Source organism: Ursus maritimus, unplaced genomic scaffold, assembly GCF_017311325.1.
Source record: "Ursus maritimus isolate PB19 unplaced genomic scaffold, ASM1731132v1 scaffold_10, whole genome shotgun sequence".
In the NCBI taxonomy this organism is placed as follows: Eukaryota; Metazoa; Chordata; class Mammalia; order Carnivora; family Ursidae; genus Ursus; species Ursus maritimus.
Window position 1 is genome coordinate 27,872,372 of NW_024423344.1, and position 22,349 is coordinate 27,894,720.

The 22,349-nt window shown below is 36.0% G+C and overlaps 1 protein-coding gene across 3 annotated transcripts in view; it reads right to left on the reverse strand.

Moving 5' to 3' along the window:
* The window catches only part of DNAJC15 (DnaJ heat shock protein family (Hsp40) member C15), an 86,769-nt gene that overhangs the window by 57,845 nt on the left and 6,575 nt on the right, over nt 1-22,349 (reverse strand). For all 3 annotated transcript variants that reach the window (XR_005832810.1, XR_005832806.1, XM_040623124.1), the window contains exon 2: nt 2,082-2,133. Coding sequence is in view for 1 of the 3 variants with exons in the window: in XM_040623124.1 (XP_040479058.1) it covers nt 2,082-2,133 (52 nt within the window). In the remaining 2 variants the exon portion in view is untranslated. The remainder of the gene's footprint in view (nt 1-2,081; nt 2,134-22,349) is intronic.

The following is a 22,349-nucleotide window of genomic DNA, read 5'->3' on the forward strand; positions in this document are numbered from 1 at the left end:
TCCAAATTGTTTCGAGGGTATAGAACAAGAATAAAATATTACCTGGCTAATTTAAGTTTGGTACCCTAACCAGCATATGTATCTACTAATAGTAGTGTCTTTCTTCCCAAAAATCTTGCTAGAAAACCCATTATGACACTCTGGACTTTACTCAATTTCCAGCCATAACCTTCGTTGCAAATCAAAATTTCCACTGGGGAAGTTCAATTACATACATCTTTTAGAAAAAGTAACTATCTAAACATACTGTTACTCCTGTGCAAACAACATGTGAAAGTGAAAAATAGGATGCTAGAGATGGAAAATGGGAAGTAGTCAATCCACGTAGAAGATAAAATAAATCTTGATATCAAGGAAAGCATTAAATAAAGTGAAATTAAATAAATTAAATAAGTGAAATTAAATAAGTGAAAGCCTAACTCATCTAAATCTCTTATCCTAGAGATGTGAACTTCCATCTGATTCTACGATAGTACAAAGTATAGCTTTTAAATTACCTCAAAATTCCTTTAAAAGCACATACATCAGGCAGTCTCAATGAAAACATCAGGTAAAGCCTTCAACAAGTGACATCTGAAGGTTTACTTGAGTCATAAACCAGAAGACCTAGTTCCAGCAAGTTTAAGTATACTTTTCCCTAAATTCTATTATTCAGTTATATTTGGCTCTGAAAGAGATCTGCCTGCTATTTAATATTCTAGTTAGTAGTAAGAACTTGGCAACAGTGTGATATATACACAATACACATGCCAATTCTTCTCATTTTAGAAAGAAAAACCTGGCAAAAGTATAGTGTCTTTAATTTCAAATAAAAATCTTAATTTGAATTTTAAAATAACTATGCCAATAATAGTTAATACTATAACAGTTAACACTAAAATTGTTTCATGTTTATGGGCGAATTTGTCAGAATTCCTTTTTGGACATGATCTCCTTATGAAACCTCACTATAGTTATAATGCCAAGACACAAGACGCTGATGGCACAAAGACCAAGAGAATCTGAACCACTGATCTTCTTGATTTTAAAGTGTTTATTGTTAAGATGCTTTAAAAGAGAGTTGTGTGAAATTAAGTACCATATAAAACAAAACAAAATTTTTTGTCTCATTTTTCTACTGGATCTTACTAACTTCACATAACCACAAAAGAATGTAGCTTCACTTAAAAAGAAGATCCAAGAGGGGCGCCTGGGTGGCACAGCGGTTGAGCGTCTGCCTTCGGCTCAGGGCGTGATCCCGGCATTATGGGATCGAGCCCCACATCAGGCTCCTCTGCTATGAGCCTGCTTCTTCCTCTCCCACTCCCCCTGCTTGTGTTCCCTCTCTCGCTGGCTGTCTCTATCTCTGTCGAATAAATAAATAAAATCTTAAAAAAAAAAAAAAAAGAAGATCCAAGAAACAAAATCAAATCCATGGAACTTGAAATACAAATTCTAAAACAAAAAATGTAAATCTTTATCAACAAGGAGATGCTCTCAGATTAACATATGATTAGGAAATAGCTACGCAATTTAAAACTATAAATTAGTGACTGGAAGACATAGCAATTTTGCTTTAAATTTTTGTAACAATTCTTTGGTGATTTGGGCAGTAAAAGAAATTCTTCTGGGTTTATCAAAGAAATTATACCAATGCGTTAAAAATGAAGTAACTAACACATTACAGGGGACAACTATGCTCACCAGAAAAAGCGAGAGCTCAGGAAATGTATAATCTAATCCTGCGAGAAAAAAAATCAACATGGGGGAATAAAGGAACCCCTCATCACTTACACTGCTTCATATTAAAGAATTTTTTTTAAGTATACTATAGCTCAAAGTAAAAAAATGCCAGGAAAGTCAACTATTATTGGGGCTAGTTTTCCTAGCTTCTACATTGTTAATTTTCTTCACCACACAGTTTATCTAGTTTTTGCTACATTGACTAATGTTCAGTGACTATAAATGGACGCAAAAATGAGAATGTATGTCTTAAAACCCAAACGTCAGAATACGGAGGGTCCCCTCGTGACTCACTATAGAAACTTTCTGAAAACATTTCTTCTGCAACATTTATTGATAAGTATCTTTTTTTCTCTTACCTGCAAATGCAAGAGCTGCAACGCCCAGTCCTACAGCTATCAAACTTCTTGCCTATGAAGGAAAAAATGATTATTACAGTCTTACACATGAGCTTTTTTTAAGTAAACCATTTTAAATAACGAAAATAATTATGTTAAATATATTTTCCTTAAGCTCTGCTGTGAAGAACAGCACTGTCTATGGGATTCTACCTATTGTGTATTATATCAGCTAATTTTCAGTAAACTAAAATTATTCTAGATTTCATTTAATTTCCATATATTTGAATTCATTCTACCCAAGAGCTTGTATGTTACCTATTGCTAAAATATTTTCTGTAGATTTTTCTTTTTTTAAGATTTTTATTTATTTTATTTTTATTTTTATTTTTTATTTATTTATTTGGGTGGGGAGGGAACAGAGGGAAAGGGACAAGCAAACTCCACACCCAGTCCCATGACCCCAAGATCATGACGTGAGCTGAAACCAAAAGTCGGATACTCAACTGACTGAGCCACCCAGGTGCCCCTGTAAATTATTCTTAATAGTGGGTTAAATATACTTATCTTCTACAAAGATAAAAAGCACATATTTCCTTTATATTGACAATGCTCAATGGTATTTGCTGTATTTAAAAATTTGATAAAACATTAGATCTATGTTTAGTAAAGAAGTCAAACTGCCAAAAATTAGTAAAAATAATGAATAACTTAAAAGTTAGTTAATTTCTACCTTTCTAGACCAATGTAAAAATTTTTAAATAAGAGCCAAGAATTCAGAATCTAAAATTATGAGCTCATTCTGATAAAAATCTATTTTAAATTGGTTATATACTCCATATTATTCTATGCTTTTCTCCTTTACCATCTCAGAAAAATATTTAAGTCACAAAAGAAAAGGTTTATGTAGCAGAGATCAATGGTTCCCCCCAACATCCCTTTCTTCTCCTCAATCAGGAGTTCCTATTTTTAGCCAGACATATTTCCAAGCCTCCCTTAGACTATGGCTATGTTAACTAAATGTTGGCTTTTAAGATAATAACCAGGGTGGTGGTATGTGCAATTTCTGAGAAGTCCTTCGTGGACGGGGAAAATGTCCTTCTCCTTTTCCACTCCTGCTTGCTGGAAATGTAGACATTCTGCCTGGAGTAGCCATCTTGGATAAAGAAGGAAAAACAATGGGATGAAAGGAGACTGTGTCCTAGATGATCATGGAGCTGCCATAGCACCCCAGACTGCGTTTATTTATATGAGATAAAAACAGAATTCTACCTTTATAAGCCACTATTATTTTCAGGTACTGGCAACCAAATCAAATTTTGATGGATATAGAATTAAGGAGAGAAACCACAGAAATGTTTTTGTCTCATTAGTGGTGAGAGAGGTAAATCTACAACATCTAGGAAAGATCAAAAAAAAATCTAGAATAATCTCAGTAGAGAACAGAATGGATTCATTTCACATTGGTGCAGAAGTAGTAAGATGGAGGCTGAGACTACAGGGATGATAAAACCAAAAAACCCTACAGACATCAGTCTACAAGTTCTGTAAGGGAATACAAGTCTTAGGAAATCAAAGCCCCAAATCTTCAAGGGAAGACTCATTATTCATGAGAAACACCAGGAAACAAAGAGCAGCTGTATGAGGTGCCTTAACTTTAATATGCAGTAGCTCTCTCTTAGAAATCTAGAGCTCTTCATAGACAAGATGAAGTTTATCTACAGTTCTCAGTTCCAGTTCTAAGATATACTTTTTCACCAGGCAGTAACACTGGCACACTTTAGGAAAGGAAGATTCTTCCCCTGGCACAGGAGAGGAAGCCTAGAGCTAGCTATCCAGAGAGGCAAAATAGTTTCCAAAGTTCCTTTCAGGTTGTCTTGACAGGGTGTCCTGAACAAAAGGGAAGTGAGAACTGATTTAAAAGAAGATATTCTGTTGAGGTATATTTTTGCCATTTTCTAGAGCTTCCCTGAGGCTATATAGTTTGAAATTTCCGGTCTTATTTTCCACTGGTTCACTTAATAAACCTCAGTCCAAACAAACTACTCAACTGTTTCATGTGTGAATTTAACTTCTTTCCTTATAACCTTGTTTATTCTTTCAACTGACCAGAAATATTTATCTTTGCCTACCCAGCCTACCCAGACATGACTTGTTCTTAACACTTCAGCCTAAATCTGCCACAGAATGGGAGAAGTCATTTGCAACACACAACAGACAATGAGCACATACCCAAAGACATACATAGATAGAATTCCTCCACATCAATAATAAGAAGAGAGACAATCCAATAGAAAAATGGGCAAAAGGTCAGGGGCTTCACGGAAAAAAATCTAAATGGTTAATACACATAAAAAGTACTCAACTAAAAGAGTAACTAGGATATACTAACGACAACAGCAACAAAATGGTACAGAAATATTAATACCAGCATATAAAGATCTCTAGGCTTTGTGGAACTTGTTCTGTCCATTGAGGCATCCCAAGCACCAAGCAACAGTATCTGTACTTGCTAGGGTTATTGTGAGGATTAAATATAATAATGTATGTAAAGGACTTAACATAGTTGCTTGGCACGTAGTAAACAGTCAGTAAATGTGAACTGCTTTTAATATTATCAATAAAAATAACTATCTATTATTGAATATAAGTGGTATAACAGAAGTATGAATGGTGTTCTGTAAACCCTGAAATTTGTTTAAAGGAAGATTCATAAAAGTAATTTTTGAGGTAGGCCCTAGAAAATGAATATTTAAAAAATATAAAGTTTTGAAAAGTTGAGTTATTCTAATTTCATATTTTTATAGATTAATGATTAGTGTCATTTTAACTACTTCAACTACTCAAAATACAAATAGCTGCCTCTACAATTCCAAAGAGATTTTAATTTAAAGGTATTTATATCAGAAATATTGAAGCATTAGGCATTTGGTCATTTTTCACTTTAATACATAAACCTAAACTGTGCTTAACAATAAAAATTCAATTTAACAAATAAGTATTAAGCACTCTGCTGATTATTCTCCATTTGTCCCTCCAGATTCATTCTTCACCCTTCTGATTTGCTCTGTACTTCTGCCTTCCCTTATCTCTAAAGACCACATTATCCAAGTCCTCACTTGCCCTCTAGTTTCTGGGTGGGTTTCGCCACGGAGAGGAAGTGTCAAAAAGAACAACAAGCATAGGTTGCAAAGAGCAGGCAAGGACTCCGGACACTTCTGCCTGTTACAACTTGGTATCAAAGTTGCCAAGGAAAACACTGTAAAGTCAAGCACTGGATAATGCTTTACTTACATTTAAGAAGATAAAGATCAGTTCCAGTTGTACGCATCAGTCCTTTATGGCTAGTGGGTGTTCCCAGCAGCTAGCTGACTAACGGAAATGGGCCTACAAGCACCCACCCCTCTGGTGATGCAATAGAAGGACCTTCCCCCTCTCCACCCCATACTGTCCCTGGAGTCTGAAATACTGAAATATCTGAGGGCATATGTGAGAGCTACTGACTCTGCTTAAGCAGAACAAAGAAACACTCAATAAGCCTGAAACCAGGAAGATAACGCCACAAAGGTGGTAAACCCAGCACAGGCTACGTGAGCTCCTCATCTCTTGGTAGGGAAGTATTCTGAGCCCAAGGCCCACTTTTATGTGGCCAAGTGGGATTGAAATCCTGTGCATAAGAGTCAGTCCTTCCCAACAGAAAGCATCAGCAGAAAAGCAAAAGGTGGAAGGAGATAGAAGTAATAGTACAATTTACTCCCTGCTATGTTTCCTCTTTGATCACAGCTCCTGTTAAAGGGCTCCTCTGCCATGCCTACAACGCTCATTGGGTTCTGGAACATAATTCCCATCCTCTTGCCCCTTTCCCTGGGTGGATAAGTTTCCAACCATCGCCAGGCCCTGGGTGATTCATCATTCATTTCTGGTTACCTTAAAGCATGCCCACCTCTGCTAATAATCCCTTCATTAAACTATCTTCAAAAAACCCACCCATTTCTACCAGACCCTCACTAATACAAACATTACATACACCAGTCACTATACTAAGCACAAGGCAAAGGCCTGGACACTTTACATGGTGGGCCTCCAATGTTTACATTAATCTCCCAAAGATCTTTATTTTTATCCTTATTGTAACATTTATTACACTAATTTATAGTTAAATGTGTTGTGTCTCCTTTAGCTTTTCTAGATATTAAGTGTCTTTCAAAAATCTAATGAAATCTATAGATCATCCCAGAAAACCACAAATATATATACATGACAAAATTTTTATATAGTTTGAAAGGAACCAACGGTTTCTCTGAAGCCATTCAGTTTACAAGGCCCAACATGAGAATCTCTGTAAAATATATATATATATATAAATAAAGAAGTTCATTAAAGTAAAAAAGGGTGTATCAGTTACCTTTGAGCTCCTAGAGCACATCAGAAACCTGCCATACATATTTCATTTTTCATTCATTTAACAAGAAAAATATTAATATAACAAAATAATAATACAAGAAAAATAACACTGATGCCAGAGTTAAGCTCTATTTCTAAAGACTAACTTTACAGAAAGATAAACATGAAAGGCCTTGCAACCTTTAAAAATAACAACAAAACCAAACTCAAATTAGGTAGATCACTGGAGCAAATAAAAATATTCAATATATAACCAAAAACTGTGCAATCAAATCTTATTTATCCACAGTGAATGGACAAAGTATAGCACAGCTCATCAAAAACTCATTTTCCTTATTGCAATTAAAATTCGTTATTGGAAGGAGTTATATCTGATTTATCTCCTTAACACTACTTGTAATTAATTTGATATTAAAATAATTTATACTTTTAAAGCATAGACAATTGATAACAAACAAAAATTTATTATTTGGACGTTGAACTCAACTTGAGATTTTTTAAAAATACCATGTATCTTACACAGATTTTGTACTCTGAAATAAGAACAAAGGTCTTTCTCATAAAGTTTTCAATAGAAATACTAAAACTGTTAAGATATAAGCAATTAAGTTAAAACTTTAACCTTAACTGGTCCAGAATAAGAATATGATCAATTTCCCAGAAAAACATATTTATCTACTATCTAACAGTTTTCCATTTACTAAAAATTCATTGGTATTTTTTTTTCAGACACAAATTGAGAGAGCTTTAAAACAACAATAAATTCCCCCAGCCCTCCACATATGTGAATGACCCCAAAGGGGAAAAGAAACTATCTAATTGCAAATATAGAAAACAGGAAGTACAAGAGAGCAAATCTGAAATCTCAGCAAGTAGCTCACACAGAACTCTTAACCACACTTTTATTTGGCTTTAATTTTTAAAAGTAAAATAACATCTAAAACGTACTGGGGCTTTTAAATTGCCCATGGTTCATTTGGCATAACTGTAAATATCAGAGAATTCCATCAACATCTTCTCTAATTTACCACTGTTGAAAAAAACTTCACATATGCTTTATTACTATGCTATTTCACATTTACTTAAACTTCAGTATTATATCCTCAGGCTAACAGGATCTAATTTATTTCTTTTATATACACAACATCATATCTGATCCAGTGTCAAGCACATGGTATACTTCAATTTTTATTTTGTATGTTTTTTAAACAATGATTCTTTAAAACTAAACTGCCAGTAACACAACGACAAAAACAATACTGAAAAGACAATTTAAAAGCAAAATGGTGAATCAGGCATAGTGTTAGTACCAAAAGGAAAGTCATTTTCTAACAATGAGGCAATAACCAGGTTAAATGTCTAAAATTGCTCATGCGACTGGATTAGCACAATGGTACATCTGTGATTTTACAGAAACTAGAGAAATGTTATTTCTTTGACTTAGGAAAACTACAGTATGTGCTGAAAATAAAAGTAATCCGGCAGTGGTATTTAAAAAGAAAGATGTGTATATACCCATACTCTGGCCTAGCTAAAACTGCCATAGGTATCATAAACACACAGGAAAGAGAAGACGGTAAATGTGGATGCCATACTAGGATTTTTGTTGTTGTTTTTAAAAATATCCACAAAGCTGCCTTGGGCAAGTTTTAGTTTTGAATCATTTTCTTTGAAGACTCACACGTATATGGGTTTGGAAAGTAGCTAGCATTATCTAGGCTTGCAGAAGATCTAAATAAATTCTTAGACACATTTTTCTTTTCTAAACAAAATTAGGCTAGCACATACTTAAAGAAGCTGATCTATAAAAATATGCACATAAAAGAACGACAGATACCATATGATTTTACTCCTATGAGGAATTTAAGAAACAAAACAAATGAACATGGGGGAAAAAAAGACAGAGGCAAACCAAGAAACAGACTAACTACAGAGAACAAAGTGATGGTTACTGGAAGGGTGGGAGTGGGGGGATAGGTGAAACAGGTGATGGGGATTAAGGAGGACACTTGTGATGAGCACCTGGTCTTGTATGTTAAAGTGCTGAATCACTATATTCTACACCTGAAAGTAATATTACACTATATGTTAACTAACTGGAATTAATTGGTTATAATAAAAACTTGGGAAAAAATGTGCACATAAGAACTAAATCAGTTACACATCAGTTAGAAATTCTACCAACTAATTCTTTTACAACTAGTCCAGACTGTGTTTGGAAATAGTGGTCTATATAATGAAAACAGAAAACATTCTATTTGCCCCAAATTTGGAAATTCAGTTTTTAACGATTTTATTATGGTCACCATGAAAAACAAAGACAATATGTATACACATAACAAATTTATGTGATATTGGCCAATGGTATTTAATCCTTAAAAATTCATGACTTTAGATTTTATCTGTGAAAAATGCCAAAAAACATAGTTTTCATCGTTACCTTTGACCATACATAAAGCATGAATATTTTAGATATTAAAATGTCCAGGCATATGCATAATAGCACTGGAGAAACCTATGAATGATAAAATCTCAATGAAATCATTGACTCATTTCAAGATGATTGGAGAGTTACCACAGAGATTTCTTTTCTTAAACTAAGTCTGGCTGAAGAAAAGTCTTATGTCCACACTAAATGGGTTTTGATGTCTGCTGGCCTTTAAATCTGCTCAATATCATCCTCCTCCTCATCCCTAATTCACACCATTCCCCATTCCTCTTTGCCTTTAGTATTCTAAATTTGTACTTTTTTTTTAAATAAGACTTCCTGGTTTTCATCCATGTGGCAAGCATGAACTCCCTCAATCTTCCACCCTGATTATCCATACTTTTCACCCCTGAATGTATGGATAATCGACCCCATGGCTTTCAAAGTTAATCAGGCTCAAAATCCAAATCAACATTTACTGGGTCTATTACCCGAAGCTGATTTGTCTGGGCCCATTTCTTCATCTATAAAATGGAAATGTGAATAACTATATCATAGGATGCTCAAAATGATTTATGAGACAAGGTGATGAAAAATGACCAGCACACTGTGTAAATATGGCAGATCTCTGCTAGTTCTTCTTTCCTCCCACATCTGTACTCTTACTCCTTGCTACTCCTCTCTGCTCAGTCCTCCTGGAAAATTCCTACTTATTCCTAAGCAAACAGCTTCAAGGTCATCTTCCAGTGAAGCTTTCCCCATCCATCTCCTCACCCAAGCAAACCTCTTTAGTGCCCCCACAGTACTTAACAGATCTATTATAATTCATGGTACATAATTTAATAATGGTTTTACCTATTCCAAACTCCTAAAATGTGAACTTTCTGGAAGTAGGGACTATTTATCTCTTTGGATTTCCAAAATCTAACAAAGCACCCAGTACATAGCAGGTTTTCAGAAATTTGTACAATGAGATGAAAATGACTTTAAAGAAGCTTCCCCACTATCCAGATGGCTTTTGGAGTTTGTATGATTTGTGTACTGTATTGTGTGTCTGCTAGTGAATGGAATTATATTTGAAATGGGAAAATATAATGGATAGTGGTCGTCAAATTTAACTAAGACACTAACATATAACCATGTCTCTAAACATCCTAAACCAGGTAAATATACCCAAAAGTCTCACAGATGACCAAGAAAAATGAAATAAAGAGCCGTGTGTCAGGTAAATTTCATTACAAAAATGAAAATAATCCACAGGTCCATGTAGGAAAACATGAAGAAAAGATTGAATTACTATGAGAAGAAAAATAAAGAAACTTCCAATAAAAGAGTTAGGTATTTTCCAAGTAGCTATTTGGAGGCTATCTCTCATCTTTGACTGGCTGACTGATTTCAATAAATACTCAGTGAGCGCCTACTATATTATATGCCAGTCACAAATCTAAGTTCTGATGATTTATCAGACAAAATCCTTATCCTTCTGAAGCTACATTTTAGCACAAGAAACAGACATTAAACAATATAAATCAGGAAAATATACAATAGAAAGTGTTACATGCTGTGGTGAATATTAAGCAGATAAAGAAGAGAGCGTCAAATTTAGATAGAGTAAGCAGAGAAAGCTTCACTGAAAAGGTGACTTTTGGGGGTAAAAAAAAAAAAAAAAACGAATAAAGTGGAGAAGCCATGCCAATGTCTAAGGGAAGATCACTGGACAGGCAGAAAAAGTACGAAGGCCCCAAGACAGGGGTATGCCTGGTGTGTTTAAGGAATACCCAGAAGGCCAGTGTGCACAGAGCAGAAAGTGGGAAAGTGGGAAAGGAATATGGAATGAGGTCAGAAGGTAACACAGGGACAGATCACGTCAGGCCTTATGGGTCAACATAAGGACTTCAACTTTTTTTTTTTTTTTTTTTAGATTTTATTTTATTTATTTGACAGAGAGAGAGACAGCCAGCAAGAGGGGGAACACAGGCAGGGGGAGTGGGAGAGGAAGAAGCAGGCTCCCAGAGGAGGAGCCTGATGTGGGGCTCGATCCCAGAACGCCGGGATCTCGCCCTGAGCCGAAGGCAGACGCTTAACGACTGAGCCACCCAGGCGCCCCAGGACTTCAACTTTGAGTGATATGAGACATGATTGTTTTGAAAAGAAGTCTAACATTATCTTATTTAGAATTCTAAAATGATCACCAGATGTCATGTTAAGAATAGACATGTCAAAGCCAAAGGCATGGAGATGACTTAGGAGTCTATTAAAAAAATCCAAGAAATAATAGCTTGGACCAAAGGAATTAGTGATGAAGATGGGGAAAAGTAGTCAGCTTCTGGATACATTCTGAAGATAAAGGCGTTAAGATTTGTTAAGAGAATGGAAGTGAAGTATGAGAGAAATGGAAGAAACAGTGCCCACTGACAGATGAATGGATAAAGAAGATGTATGTATATATACAATGGGATATTATTCACCCATAAAAAAGAAGCAAATTCTGGCATTTGTGACAACATGGATGAACCTGGAGCACATTATGCAAAGTGAAATAACCCAAACACAGCAAGACACAGCAAGCAAATTCCACACATTTATGTGAAGCTGAACTCACTGAAGCAGAGAGAATGGTGGTTGCTAAGGGCTGGGGGTAAAAGAAATGGGGTGATGTTGGTCAAACTTTCAGTTATAAGATGAATAGGTTTTACATTTGCATTTGCTAAGAGTAGGTCTTAAGTGTTCTCACCACACAGGTGTACACACACACACACACACACACACAATGTGAAGTGATGTGTTAATTAGCTTGATTGTGGTAATCCTTTCACTATGTATATGTATATCAAATCACATTGTATACCTTAAATATATACAATTTTAATTGTCAATTATAACTCAATAAAGCTGGGGTATAAAAAGGGATGTCAAAGTTATTGCCTTAAACAATGGGAAGAATGGAGTTGCCTTTTGCTAAGAGAAAAATCTGTGAGAGGACTGGGGTCAGAAGAAAGGGGAAATGAACCACGAGAGACTATGGACTCAGGGAAACAAACTGAGGGTTTTAGAGGGTAGGTGGGGGGATGGGCTAGCCCAGTGATGGGTATTAAGGGCATGTATTGCATGGAACACTGGGTGTTACACGCAAACAATGAATCATGGAACGCTACATCAAAAACTAATGATGCCCTGTATGGTGACTAACATATCATAATAAAAAAAAAGAAGAAGAAGAAGAAAGGGAGGTCATCAGCTCTCTTCTGGACTTGTTTTTCTAAAAACATGCCATGATGAAAACGATAAAGCCCAAGCAAAGCAGTATGTGAATTCGTTAACACCTAGGAAGAAAAAAGGTCTCATCTAAGAATGGAAAAGAAGAATGAGCAGGTTGTCTCAAAAAACATTCTTTCTTTGTTATCTTGCAGTGACTCAATTCTCAAGGGTTAATCACAAGCAAATCTCTTTCTGCTGAACTCAGTGTTTTATGCTGCCTTATTATTTGGTTCAATTTCTACAAAGAAAGCTCTTTGAATTTAAACAACGTAAGTGGAAAAGAAAAAAGAGAGGAAACAAGAAAGACTGTTGGCAAATCAGCAAAATTTGGGAAAGAAAGGTACTGCACATTCAGACCAAAAGAAAGAGGGGAAGAGAATTTATATTCGAGAAAAAAATGTCAGACATGACAAAATGACAGTGGAAGATAATTTTTACAATTATCCTTCCCTAAAATCTTCAAGCTGGCATGAATTTCACAGATTTTCCTATCTAAATTGGACCAATCCACATTAATCTACCTGGCCTAAACATCCATTGCCAAAAACAAATACATTAGAAACTCTCTCAAAACACTAATTCCCCTGAAAACCTTAAGTAAAAAGGAAAGGCAAAGCTAACTACATCTGTATTTGCTCCACTTTAAAGTCACTTGATTTATTCTGAACTGCAGGCAAGCATTAATTTCTACAGCAAGACTAAAGAGTAAATAAAAGGGCAAAACAAAAACAAAGCAAAACAATAAAAACCAAAAGTGAAACATAATAAAAAACAAAACTCTTAAGCTTGGCCCAATTTATTATTTCTCTACCTTCTAATATAATTAACAAAAATTCCCCAAACTCAAATCCTTGCTATACATAATGATTTCTCTTTTTTTTTAATTTTTTCATTTGAGAGAGAAAGAGTACAAGTAGGGGGAAGGTAGGAGAAACAGACTCCCCACCAAACGGAGAGCCCAATGCAGGGCTCAATCCTAGGACCCTGGGACCATGAAGGGAGCTGAAGGCAGATGCTTAACCCACGCAGGCCCCTGACATAATGATTTCTTAAGAATAATCTTTTAAGTACTGTTTTGCATTTCTTCAGTGACCCACTGATGTAAACCCTGTCTCTACTTTCTCCTAATAAAATAAGCAGCTTTCTTTACACAGTAAACGTGGATGGTCAAAGTCCTGGCCCCTTGTCAACCTAGCCCTCGATGCCTCAGAGAGCACAAAGAGCTCCTGGGCTCATCATAGGTTTGTCAAATCAGGCTGTATATTTGGTTGCAAGTCCTTAAACCCAAAGATACTGTGACAGTTCATTTTCTATGTCCATTTGGTTAGGTCAGTCAATGAAACACTGATCAAGGTGTTGCTGTGTGGATTATTTCGTACATGTTGTTAGTGTCTACTATCAGCTGCTTTTAAAGGAGTTTATCTTTGATAATATCATGGGCCTCATACAATCAGTTCAAAGGCCCTAGAACAAAACTGAGGTTTTCCCTGAGGAAGTAGAAATTCAACCTCAAGAATAAGCTACTGTCTAGAAGTTTCCAGCCTTCAGGCCTGCCCTTCATTTTTTTTTTTTTTTAAGATTTTATTTATTTGAGAGAGAAAGAGAGAGAGGATGAGGAGGGAGGGGAGGGCAGAGGGAGAGGGAGAAGCAGACTCTGCTGAGCAGGGTGCCTGATGCGACACGGGGCTCAATCCTAGGACCCCAGGATCACGATCTGAGCCGAAGGAAGATGCTTAACCGACGGAGCTACCCAGGCACCCCTGCCCCACAAATTTTGGATTTGCCAGTCCACATAATTATGTAAGCCAAATCAGCAAAATACATACGTACATAATACATACTACTTAGTTCTGTTCTCAGAAAAATCCTGACTGATAGAGATTTCTGCTGTGTTTCAGGACCAGAAAATAAAGCCTTTAGTCATATCCCCTTGATGCATTCATTATTCACTAATTAATTCAACATTTAAACATTTAATCTGGGTGCCTACTACAGACCAGGCACTGCACTAGGGGTAAAGAAATAGATCAGTAAGATGACCTCACAAAGGTTATAAATGGATTCAAAATCTTAAAACAAAACATGTACATCTTCAAATTTTGCTAGCTTGCTTTAATTATTTTATTTATCTATAAATGTATCTAATTCCTTTGAGAACGTACTAGATTTTTAGCTAGAAATACTTCTTGGAATAATAAAAGTATGCTAATGCTATTTGTCAATGATTCTCAAAAGTTGACACATAAGACATTTCCATTCTTCGGCTCAGATTTTAAACCAGATTATGGACCACAGATAAAACATACTCTAGGTTATTTGCAAAGGCACATGGTTGTAAATACCATCCCTTTTCTCACCCTGCTATATTAACGTGCAGGAACATTGAAGTTAAGATTCACTGCTTTATACAATTATACTGAGATAACAGTGTGTGAAGAATAACCTAATGCATAGACTTTGCTAGTGTTAATATGGTTCATCAGTCAATTTTGGAACAAGGATGCACTAACTAAAAGCTCTAAGTATATAAAATTATAATAATATAGTAATTGGAATTATTTAAAAATTTGTAAAAACTTTCACTTTAACTTGAGAGGGGAAGACTTCATTTTTATATCCTTATTACAACTTAATCAATGTAGTAGGGAGCAGTGCAGTTGAAAGGCTAAAAGATGACTTCAGCGGATATTTGACCAGGGGCCCCCAATAAGCCACCTGTATCTACTCTTACACATTTTCCCTGGGAGGTGGTCCCAACCCTATATCCAGACCATGGCACTTTTTCTCAAAATAAAGTCTCCCTCTTCTGAAGCTGCTGGGTGTGAGGAGGGGAGCAGAGGTACCTGAGTCATATCCCCAATACCCTCACTGACTGCATTAGTCTCTGACCTTCTGTTTCACCACCCTTCACGAAAAGATGATATGATCAATCCCTATCCCTAACACAGAAGGGTGTTTGATATATGGCTTTTCAGCTACTAAACAGCAAAGAAGAAAAATGGAACTACTCTAGACAGGCAGCAAGATCAGGTACATTCCCAAATATGAAAGAAATCAATGCCATTGATTTCCTATTCCAATATCACCACCTCTCCACTTCCCAGTTTATTTCTCTCTTGTGATCCCAGACTACAACTTCATCATTTATCTCCCTTACTAAACTGTGAGCCTCTAGAGAGCTTTATTCATCTTTGTAGTCCCAAAACATAGTATGGGCTAAATAAAAGTTACTGGTTAATTGACAGGATGGATGCATACAGGGATAGATGGTTAGACAGACAGATGGCCAGTTGGCTGAGTACTCCACTTCTGGGCAATAGATAGCTTCTGAGAAGAGTCCAGATAAAGCTGAAGGACAGAGTCAAGGTTAAGCCAAGGAGGAAAATGGGAAGGTCCTGGGACAAAATAAAGGTTAAAGATGGGAAACCTGAATTCTGATTAAGGTTTTGCCCTTAATTCACTGTGACCTTAGGTCACCACAAGTGAATGTGTATGTGTGTTGGAGGGCAGGGATCATCCGTAGACTATGTTAAATATCTACAAAATGTTAAATATAGATTAGACTAGTTACCTGTGGAATATTTTAAACAGATTTAACCAGACAAGTCAACTTCCATCTGTTTAACAATATGGAATCATTTCAACATTAAGCAGATAGGCCAGAAGCAGGCAAGATCTTCAAAGCAAAATCTAATCAGAAAATTAACTCAGAATGACACTGAAAAACAACTATGGCATTTGGAAAATTTTGTTAAGAAGTAAGAACTAGCATAGGCTCTGCATCCTTGCTTTGTGTTTCCCAATACTAAACATGTCAAATCTATAAATGTAACTTCTGAGACTTGTTCTTTGGTCTACAGCTTCAGATATACCTGCTGTCAAAAGCTGGGTCTTTTAGGCACTTCAAGGTTCATTAGGTCTAAGAGTTAGTTTCTTTAACTTTCATCACTGCCCTAAATTTATCTCTTTCAAGTTTAAGGAGTATCCTTAGTTCTGTTTTCTAAAATTTGGGAAAAAGGGACTTTTTCAACCAATGGAAATCCTCTACCGTTTTATTATTGTACTTTTATTAAATTATTTATTTGTCCAGTGACTTCCTGAATTAAGAATTCTAAACTATCCCTGAATTAAGTTTTAAACTACTTTAGCTTTTCTTCGAATGAGCTTTCCCCTCCTCCCACCTCCACAATCCATACCTACTTCTCCCCTCAATACATTTATTTGTTGTCTCTTTCTGGAAAATTTCTATTGACTGTTTTAAAAGATGCAAGCAGAAATACATTTTTCTAGATACAGAGACACTATACTTTTATACAAAAAGATGTATTTCTGTTTTATTTTCAACAGCTTCCATAGGATGCCCAGTGTTTTGTTGGCATTTCTGACTGCAATACAGTAAGTCAAAGACACAATCATAGATATGAAAGAAATGATGGAAAACATCTAGCAGAGAAAAATGCACATTTTATAGAGGAAGACATTGAAGTCCTGAAAAGTGACATGCCTTGTCCAAGTTATAGCAGTGGTTATCAGTGTCTGCACTAGAACTAAAATACAGGTATTTTAATTCCAGACTGGACCCTTGTCTTCAAGCAACAATTTAAAATGATTCCCACTTTCTTTAAATTATAAAAATCTTTCCAGCGTGAGCTCATATTCAATGAAACATCCCTATTTGACTTTAATGCCCATTCACAAAAACCTTATCACGTCTTTTCCTATTTATTAGTTTTTTAATTACCTACAAAACATGTCGCTTAATTATCTAACGCCAAACTAGATCCTAGCACCACTTCTTGATGCCCTTGCTCCTTATAATTCCCTATTTTTCACAGAATTTTATCTTCCCTCGCCTACCCTTAAGAAGTTGTATTTTCAATACTCTTACATTTAAAATAAAATCATTCCATTTGTTAAGTATGGAAGTAGATTAAATTGACTACTTTAACAAGTATTTAAGTGGAATTACTCCTATTTCCTTCAACTTCTGTTCTGGATAGAGACATGTGGCAATCTTCTCATTCTTCTAGTATAAAAGCCATTACTAATAAGAGGCATACATTTTAGCCAACAACTCCAAGTCTTACAAGTTGCTGAGGGCGTGATTCAGTGAATAATCTCATGAACTGATGCTGGGAATTCAGATTAGGACAATCTGTCTTGAAGATAATTTCATCACTGGAATCAACAGCCTTAAATATATTCAAGTCATCAGGCTCAGTAAGTACAATTAAAAAAAATTATCCTAAGAAAATAATGAAAGAGGTGCATAAAAACTTGTATATGAGGGCACCTCAGTGGCTCAGTTGGTCAAGCTACTGCCTTCGGCTCAGGTCATGATCCTGGAGTTCCAGGACCGAGTCCCACATTGGGCTCGCAGCTCAGCGCAGAGTTCACTTCTCCCTCTGACCCTCTCCCCTCTCATGGTGTCTCTCTCTCTCTCTCAAATAAATAAAATCTTAAAAAAAAAAAACTTATATATGAGAATATTCATGACTGCACTATTCACAGTATAAAAAACTGGAAACAATTTGAATGCCCAACAATGGGGGGATAATTAAATAAATTAGGGCATATCTGAAATATGCACTGACAAATAATGTACTGAGGAATGGTTACAGATGATATAATAAATGATTATAAACTAGAATGTACAGCATATACACAGAAGAAAAAGGAAACAGAATGAGATAAACCAAAATTTAACAGTAGTTATATATTCTTAGTACCTACATTTTATCATTTAAACAAAGTCCTAGGATCACAGATTTTGAAATCAAAGAAATACGGTTTGAATGCTGGCTCTCTACTTGTCAGCTCCATGACCTCTGACAAATTACTTAACCTCCTCATCTGTAAAATGAGGATAATAATTATAGGTCAGTATGAATTTTTATAAATTAGAACATTCATATACATCATGTAGTATTTTAGATGTGATAAACATTCAATAAATGGTAGCTATTACAATTACTATATCATATTATTACACAGTTGTTTCTTTCAAGGTTAGAGGAAAAAATAAAGGTTATTAAGAAAGAAAAATATTGTGAAAATCCTACGTGATCAGAAGGGTTTAATAACTTAATTTCTTAAGTCATAAACCCTCTGACCTATCTACTTTCAAATAAATTTTGAAAACAAATTCCTCCTGGCACTTTTCAATAAAAACAAATGCACTGACCTTTGGCATCTCCCTTTATACCGCTACACTTAATTTTGCACCCAGATCATAAAAGTGATCTTGCTGCATCTCTAGCTAGCCTCCTCTCCATCATGTACTCCTACGAGCTTTCATTACACTGACTTTAGAGTCCCTGGCAAGTCCTCCCTAAACTCTTCAGCTTACATCTGATGTATACCTTACCTGCAACACTGTAGTTTTCCTTATTCTTCTTGCTTGGGAAATCATGCCGTTGTCTGAAAACTACTTTTACTCCCTTACAATAACCTATTTCACTTTAGGCAACAATTTCTTAGAGTGGTAAGGCTTACAGCTTAAATTTCATTACACAGTATTCTTTTCTTCCTTTCTGAGTTAAGGTGAAATAAAATTAACTCTGCTTCAAGGTTTAAGAATTTTTAAACAGATGTTGAAGTTTCTGAAGACTCTGAAAATTACCACAAATACCAGGACTATAAATCATTTCTCGGAGTTGGATTTCATCAACTTCCGATACCTAAATGATGGAGCAACAATATCATGCAGTGAAAAAGTCAAGGACTTTTCAGGCAAAACTGGTTTCATATCTTAGTCCTGCAACTTACTAGCTATATGACCTTGACCACTGTGGCCCTCAGTTTTCTCATACGTAAAATGGTGAAAAGTAACATCTAACTTCTCAGGGTTATTACGAGAAATGGGAAAATATAATCACAGTGTCTGGTAATTAGCAGACATTGATTAAGTGCTAGTTTACTTCCTCAATTATCTGCATGCACATCATGAACTCAGTACATTCATGCCTATCATCCTGTTTTATCTTATTTTTATATATTCAACAAATAAAAATAGAAAATATTACTAATATTAAAGAAGCAGGAGACAGGTATGAAATTTTTCAGTTTATGAAATTACTTATATTTGAAAAGATTAAGAAGCAGTGTTTTGGGACTAACAAACTTGGAAAAAACTTGTACTGGCCAAAAGCGAATTTATAGTACAAGGACCTAAAGGTATACTCTACCAAATTCCAGCATTAAAAAGCCCTAGGACACCAATGCAGACAACAATGTTAGTGTCAGAAACAGACCTGTTGACACTGAGAAATGAGAATGAATGAGTCATGATATTTCTACATGATATTCCAACTGTTCTAAACTACATGATATTCTATTTTTAAATAGTAGAATAGCACAAGTTTTCTAGAATGGAAGGAAAGGCTGAAACGGGTTACCCCAAATTACTTAAAGGAAATACACAAATTAGGTATCAACTCACGGCACTTTTTAAAACTTCTATTTAAAACTCTTCACAAAAACCATCTAATATACTTAGAAATATTATTAAGTGCTATATAAAGTTCTTGGTGAGTGAAACTTTAACATCATTGCAGACAGAAAATATTTAAGGGGAAAAGTGCTGTTTATAGTACCATACGTAACTGATTTCATGGCTGTTTTAGTTTGTATCCCTTCAGTTCTATATAGCTGCCATACAAAATTATTTTTTCAGTTGCGGTGGTAGTGATGGTTGTTAAATTCCAAGTATGTCAAAAGGAAGTGGAAATTCCCCGGAAGATCATAAAAAATCATTTAGAGTAATATGCAATATTTTACTTTATACGTGGAGATAGGCACTTCTGTTCACTGAACCAGTAAGATTCTATAACAAACTTGAAATATAATGATAAATACAGAAAGACTGATGAATCTCTCTCTCTTTGATTTCACAGTCCCCTGGCATCCTCTATTAGCAGTCCTAACAGCAGATATTGAAATATAAAAATAAAGCCAAACCAACAAAACAAAAGAGCACAGCTGAAGCTGCAGGAGAAATGCTCCATTTTTTGGTGGACTCAAAGCGCAGCCACTTACCCCAAGACAAGGAAATCTTTTATTACCATACTTCATCAGCTATACAACGGGAAGACAAGGAAAATGGGGACAAGTTGGGTAAGAAGACAAAAATGAAATTATCAGCATCCAGAGCTGTGACCCAGAATGAAGTTTCCCATGAGATAAAATGTTATATACACAAGGCTTCTTAGAGAAATGGCTGATTCTAGGGCAGGGACAAAAAACACACAAAATGAGCCTAGAGCACCTTATAGTGCCAAAAGTAAGGAAGTGCTTTAAAAAACCCTACAGCAATGGGGTATGTCAAAGGTGTATAGAAGCCAACTGAAAGAGATACCAAGGCCAAATGTGGAACAATTTGAGCAACAAAATAAACAATACTGTGTTATAACCCAAAGTATAAATATCCATAAATCCTGACCGACATAAATGACTGAGTAAATAAATAAATGGGGGAGAACACACAGATCTCCTGCGCAGAAAAATTCCAAATAATTTCATAAAGAACTCCACCCTCAAGGAGGGGAAGCATAACTCCCCACTCCTTAAATGTGGGCCACACATAGTGACTTCCTTTCAAAAACTACAGTATAGAAAGGGAAAGAAAGCTAACTTTCCAGTGGAGAAACCAGACAAATACTACTTCATCAGATTAGATCAAGGTTAACCTAAATAGTGAGAGATCATGTTTATAGTATGTGCCCTTCATATGGACAAATTCCAGAGGAGGCGCATTCTGCAAAATACCTGACCAGCATCCCTCAAATCTGTCAGGGTCATCAAGAACAAGGTGAGTCTGAGAAACTGTCACGGCCAAGAGGAGCCAGAAGAGACACGAAAACTTAATGTAATATGGGATCCTGGATGGGATCCTGGAACATTAAAAGGACAGTAGGTAAAAACTGAAGAATCTGAAAAAAGTACGGACTTCGTCAATAACGTATCAAGCAATATTGGTTTGTTAATGATAACAAACGGACCATACCAACACAAGATGTTAACGGGAAATTGAGAGAGGTGCATGGGGATTCTGTGTGCTATCTTTTTGCTTTTCTATAAATCTCAATCTATAGTTGAAAAAAAGTCTATTTAATTTTAAAAGGAAAAAAAGGTCACACATGGTGATTAGATTTTCATGAGAGCTAATGATGCTTATTTAATCCCTAACAGCATTTAAATAATATTCAGAGAGCATAAGACGGTGAAAATGGAGTTCCTGAAATAATACTCTGCCTTACACTGTGAGTGAAATAGACTTCTGTGAGCTAAGGGAATACACACCATTTATAAAATAGTATTTTGTAACAGTGTTTTTAGGAGACTGTGCTTTCAAATTTCTCAACATCTGTGGAATTCAAATCACCTTACAGCTGAAAATGGCCAAAGTGAGTGTGTTGGTCCCAGACCTGTTTGTATTCACTGATCCATTCCCCAGCTTTTCCCTACTCTGCTCTGTTGGGGGACAGCTAGGTCCTGTAGGCTCCTGCGTCACTTGGCTCCAGGTGAGTCCAACCAGTGGGATGCAATAGTGGGAGACAGGAGAGCAGTAAAAGGGGAAAGGCCAGGCTGGTTCTCCCTTTTCTCTCTGCCTTGCAGCAGCTCCAAAGCAGCGTCGTCTCCGTGGCTGCAGCTCCCCACTGGACAGACCCCCATGGTCCAGTTACCAAGGAATGGTTATGAAAACACCACCTTTTGACCCCGCAGCCCTGAGAAAGCTAGTGGCTTTTTACTGTTCTCAACCTCTGCACTGTCTCACAATCCGGCCTGGCTTCGCAACAACTCCTTCACCTATAAAACCAACTCTCTGTGCTACATTTCCTTTGTTCTACATAATTCAAATGTGTCTGTTTTCCTGGTTAGACCTTCACTACACAGTTAGAAAGGTTGAAGGGGAAAGAAAATAGACTATATTTTGACTAAAAGCAGAGGCAAGAAAGCAGAATGCCTTTGGGGTTCATCCACACATCAACTGTGAGCCCTTGGGCACATTATTTCATTGCTTTAAGCCTCAATTTAGTCATCTGTAAGTGGGGGATTATAACAGAATCAAAACCTCACAAAGTCACTGCATGGACTAAATGAGGTCATGCGTTTAAAGAATTAGTCTAATGCCTGGTATAAAACATTTAGCTTCCACTGCTATTACTGCTGCCATTATGGCCTCTAGACTCCAGAGGACT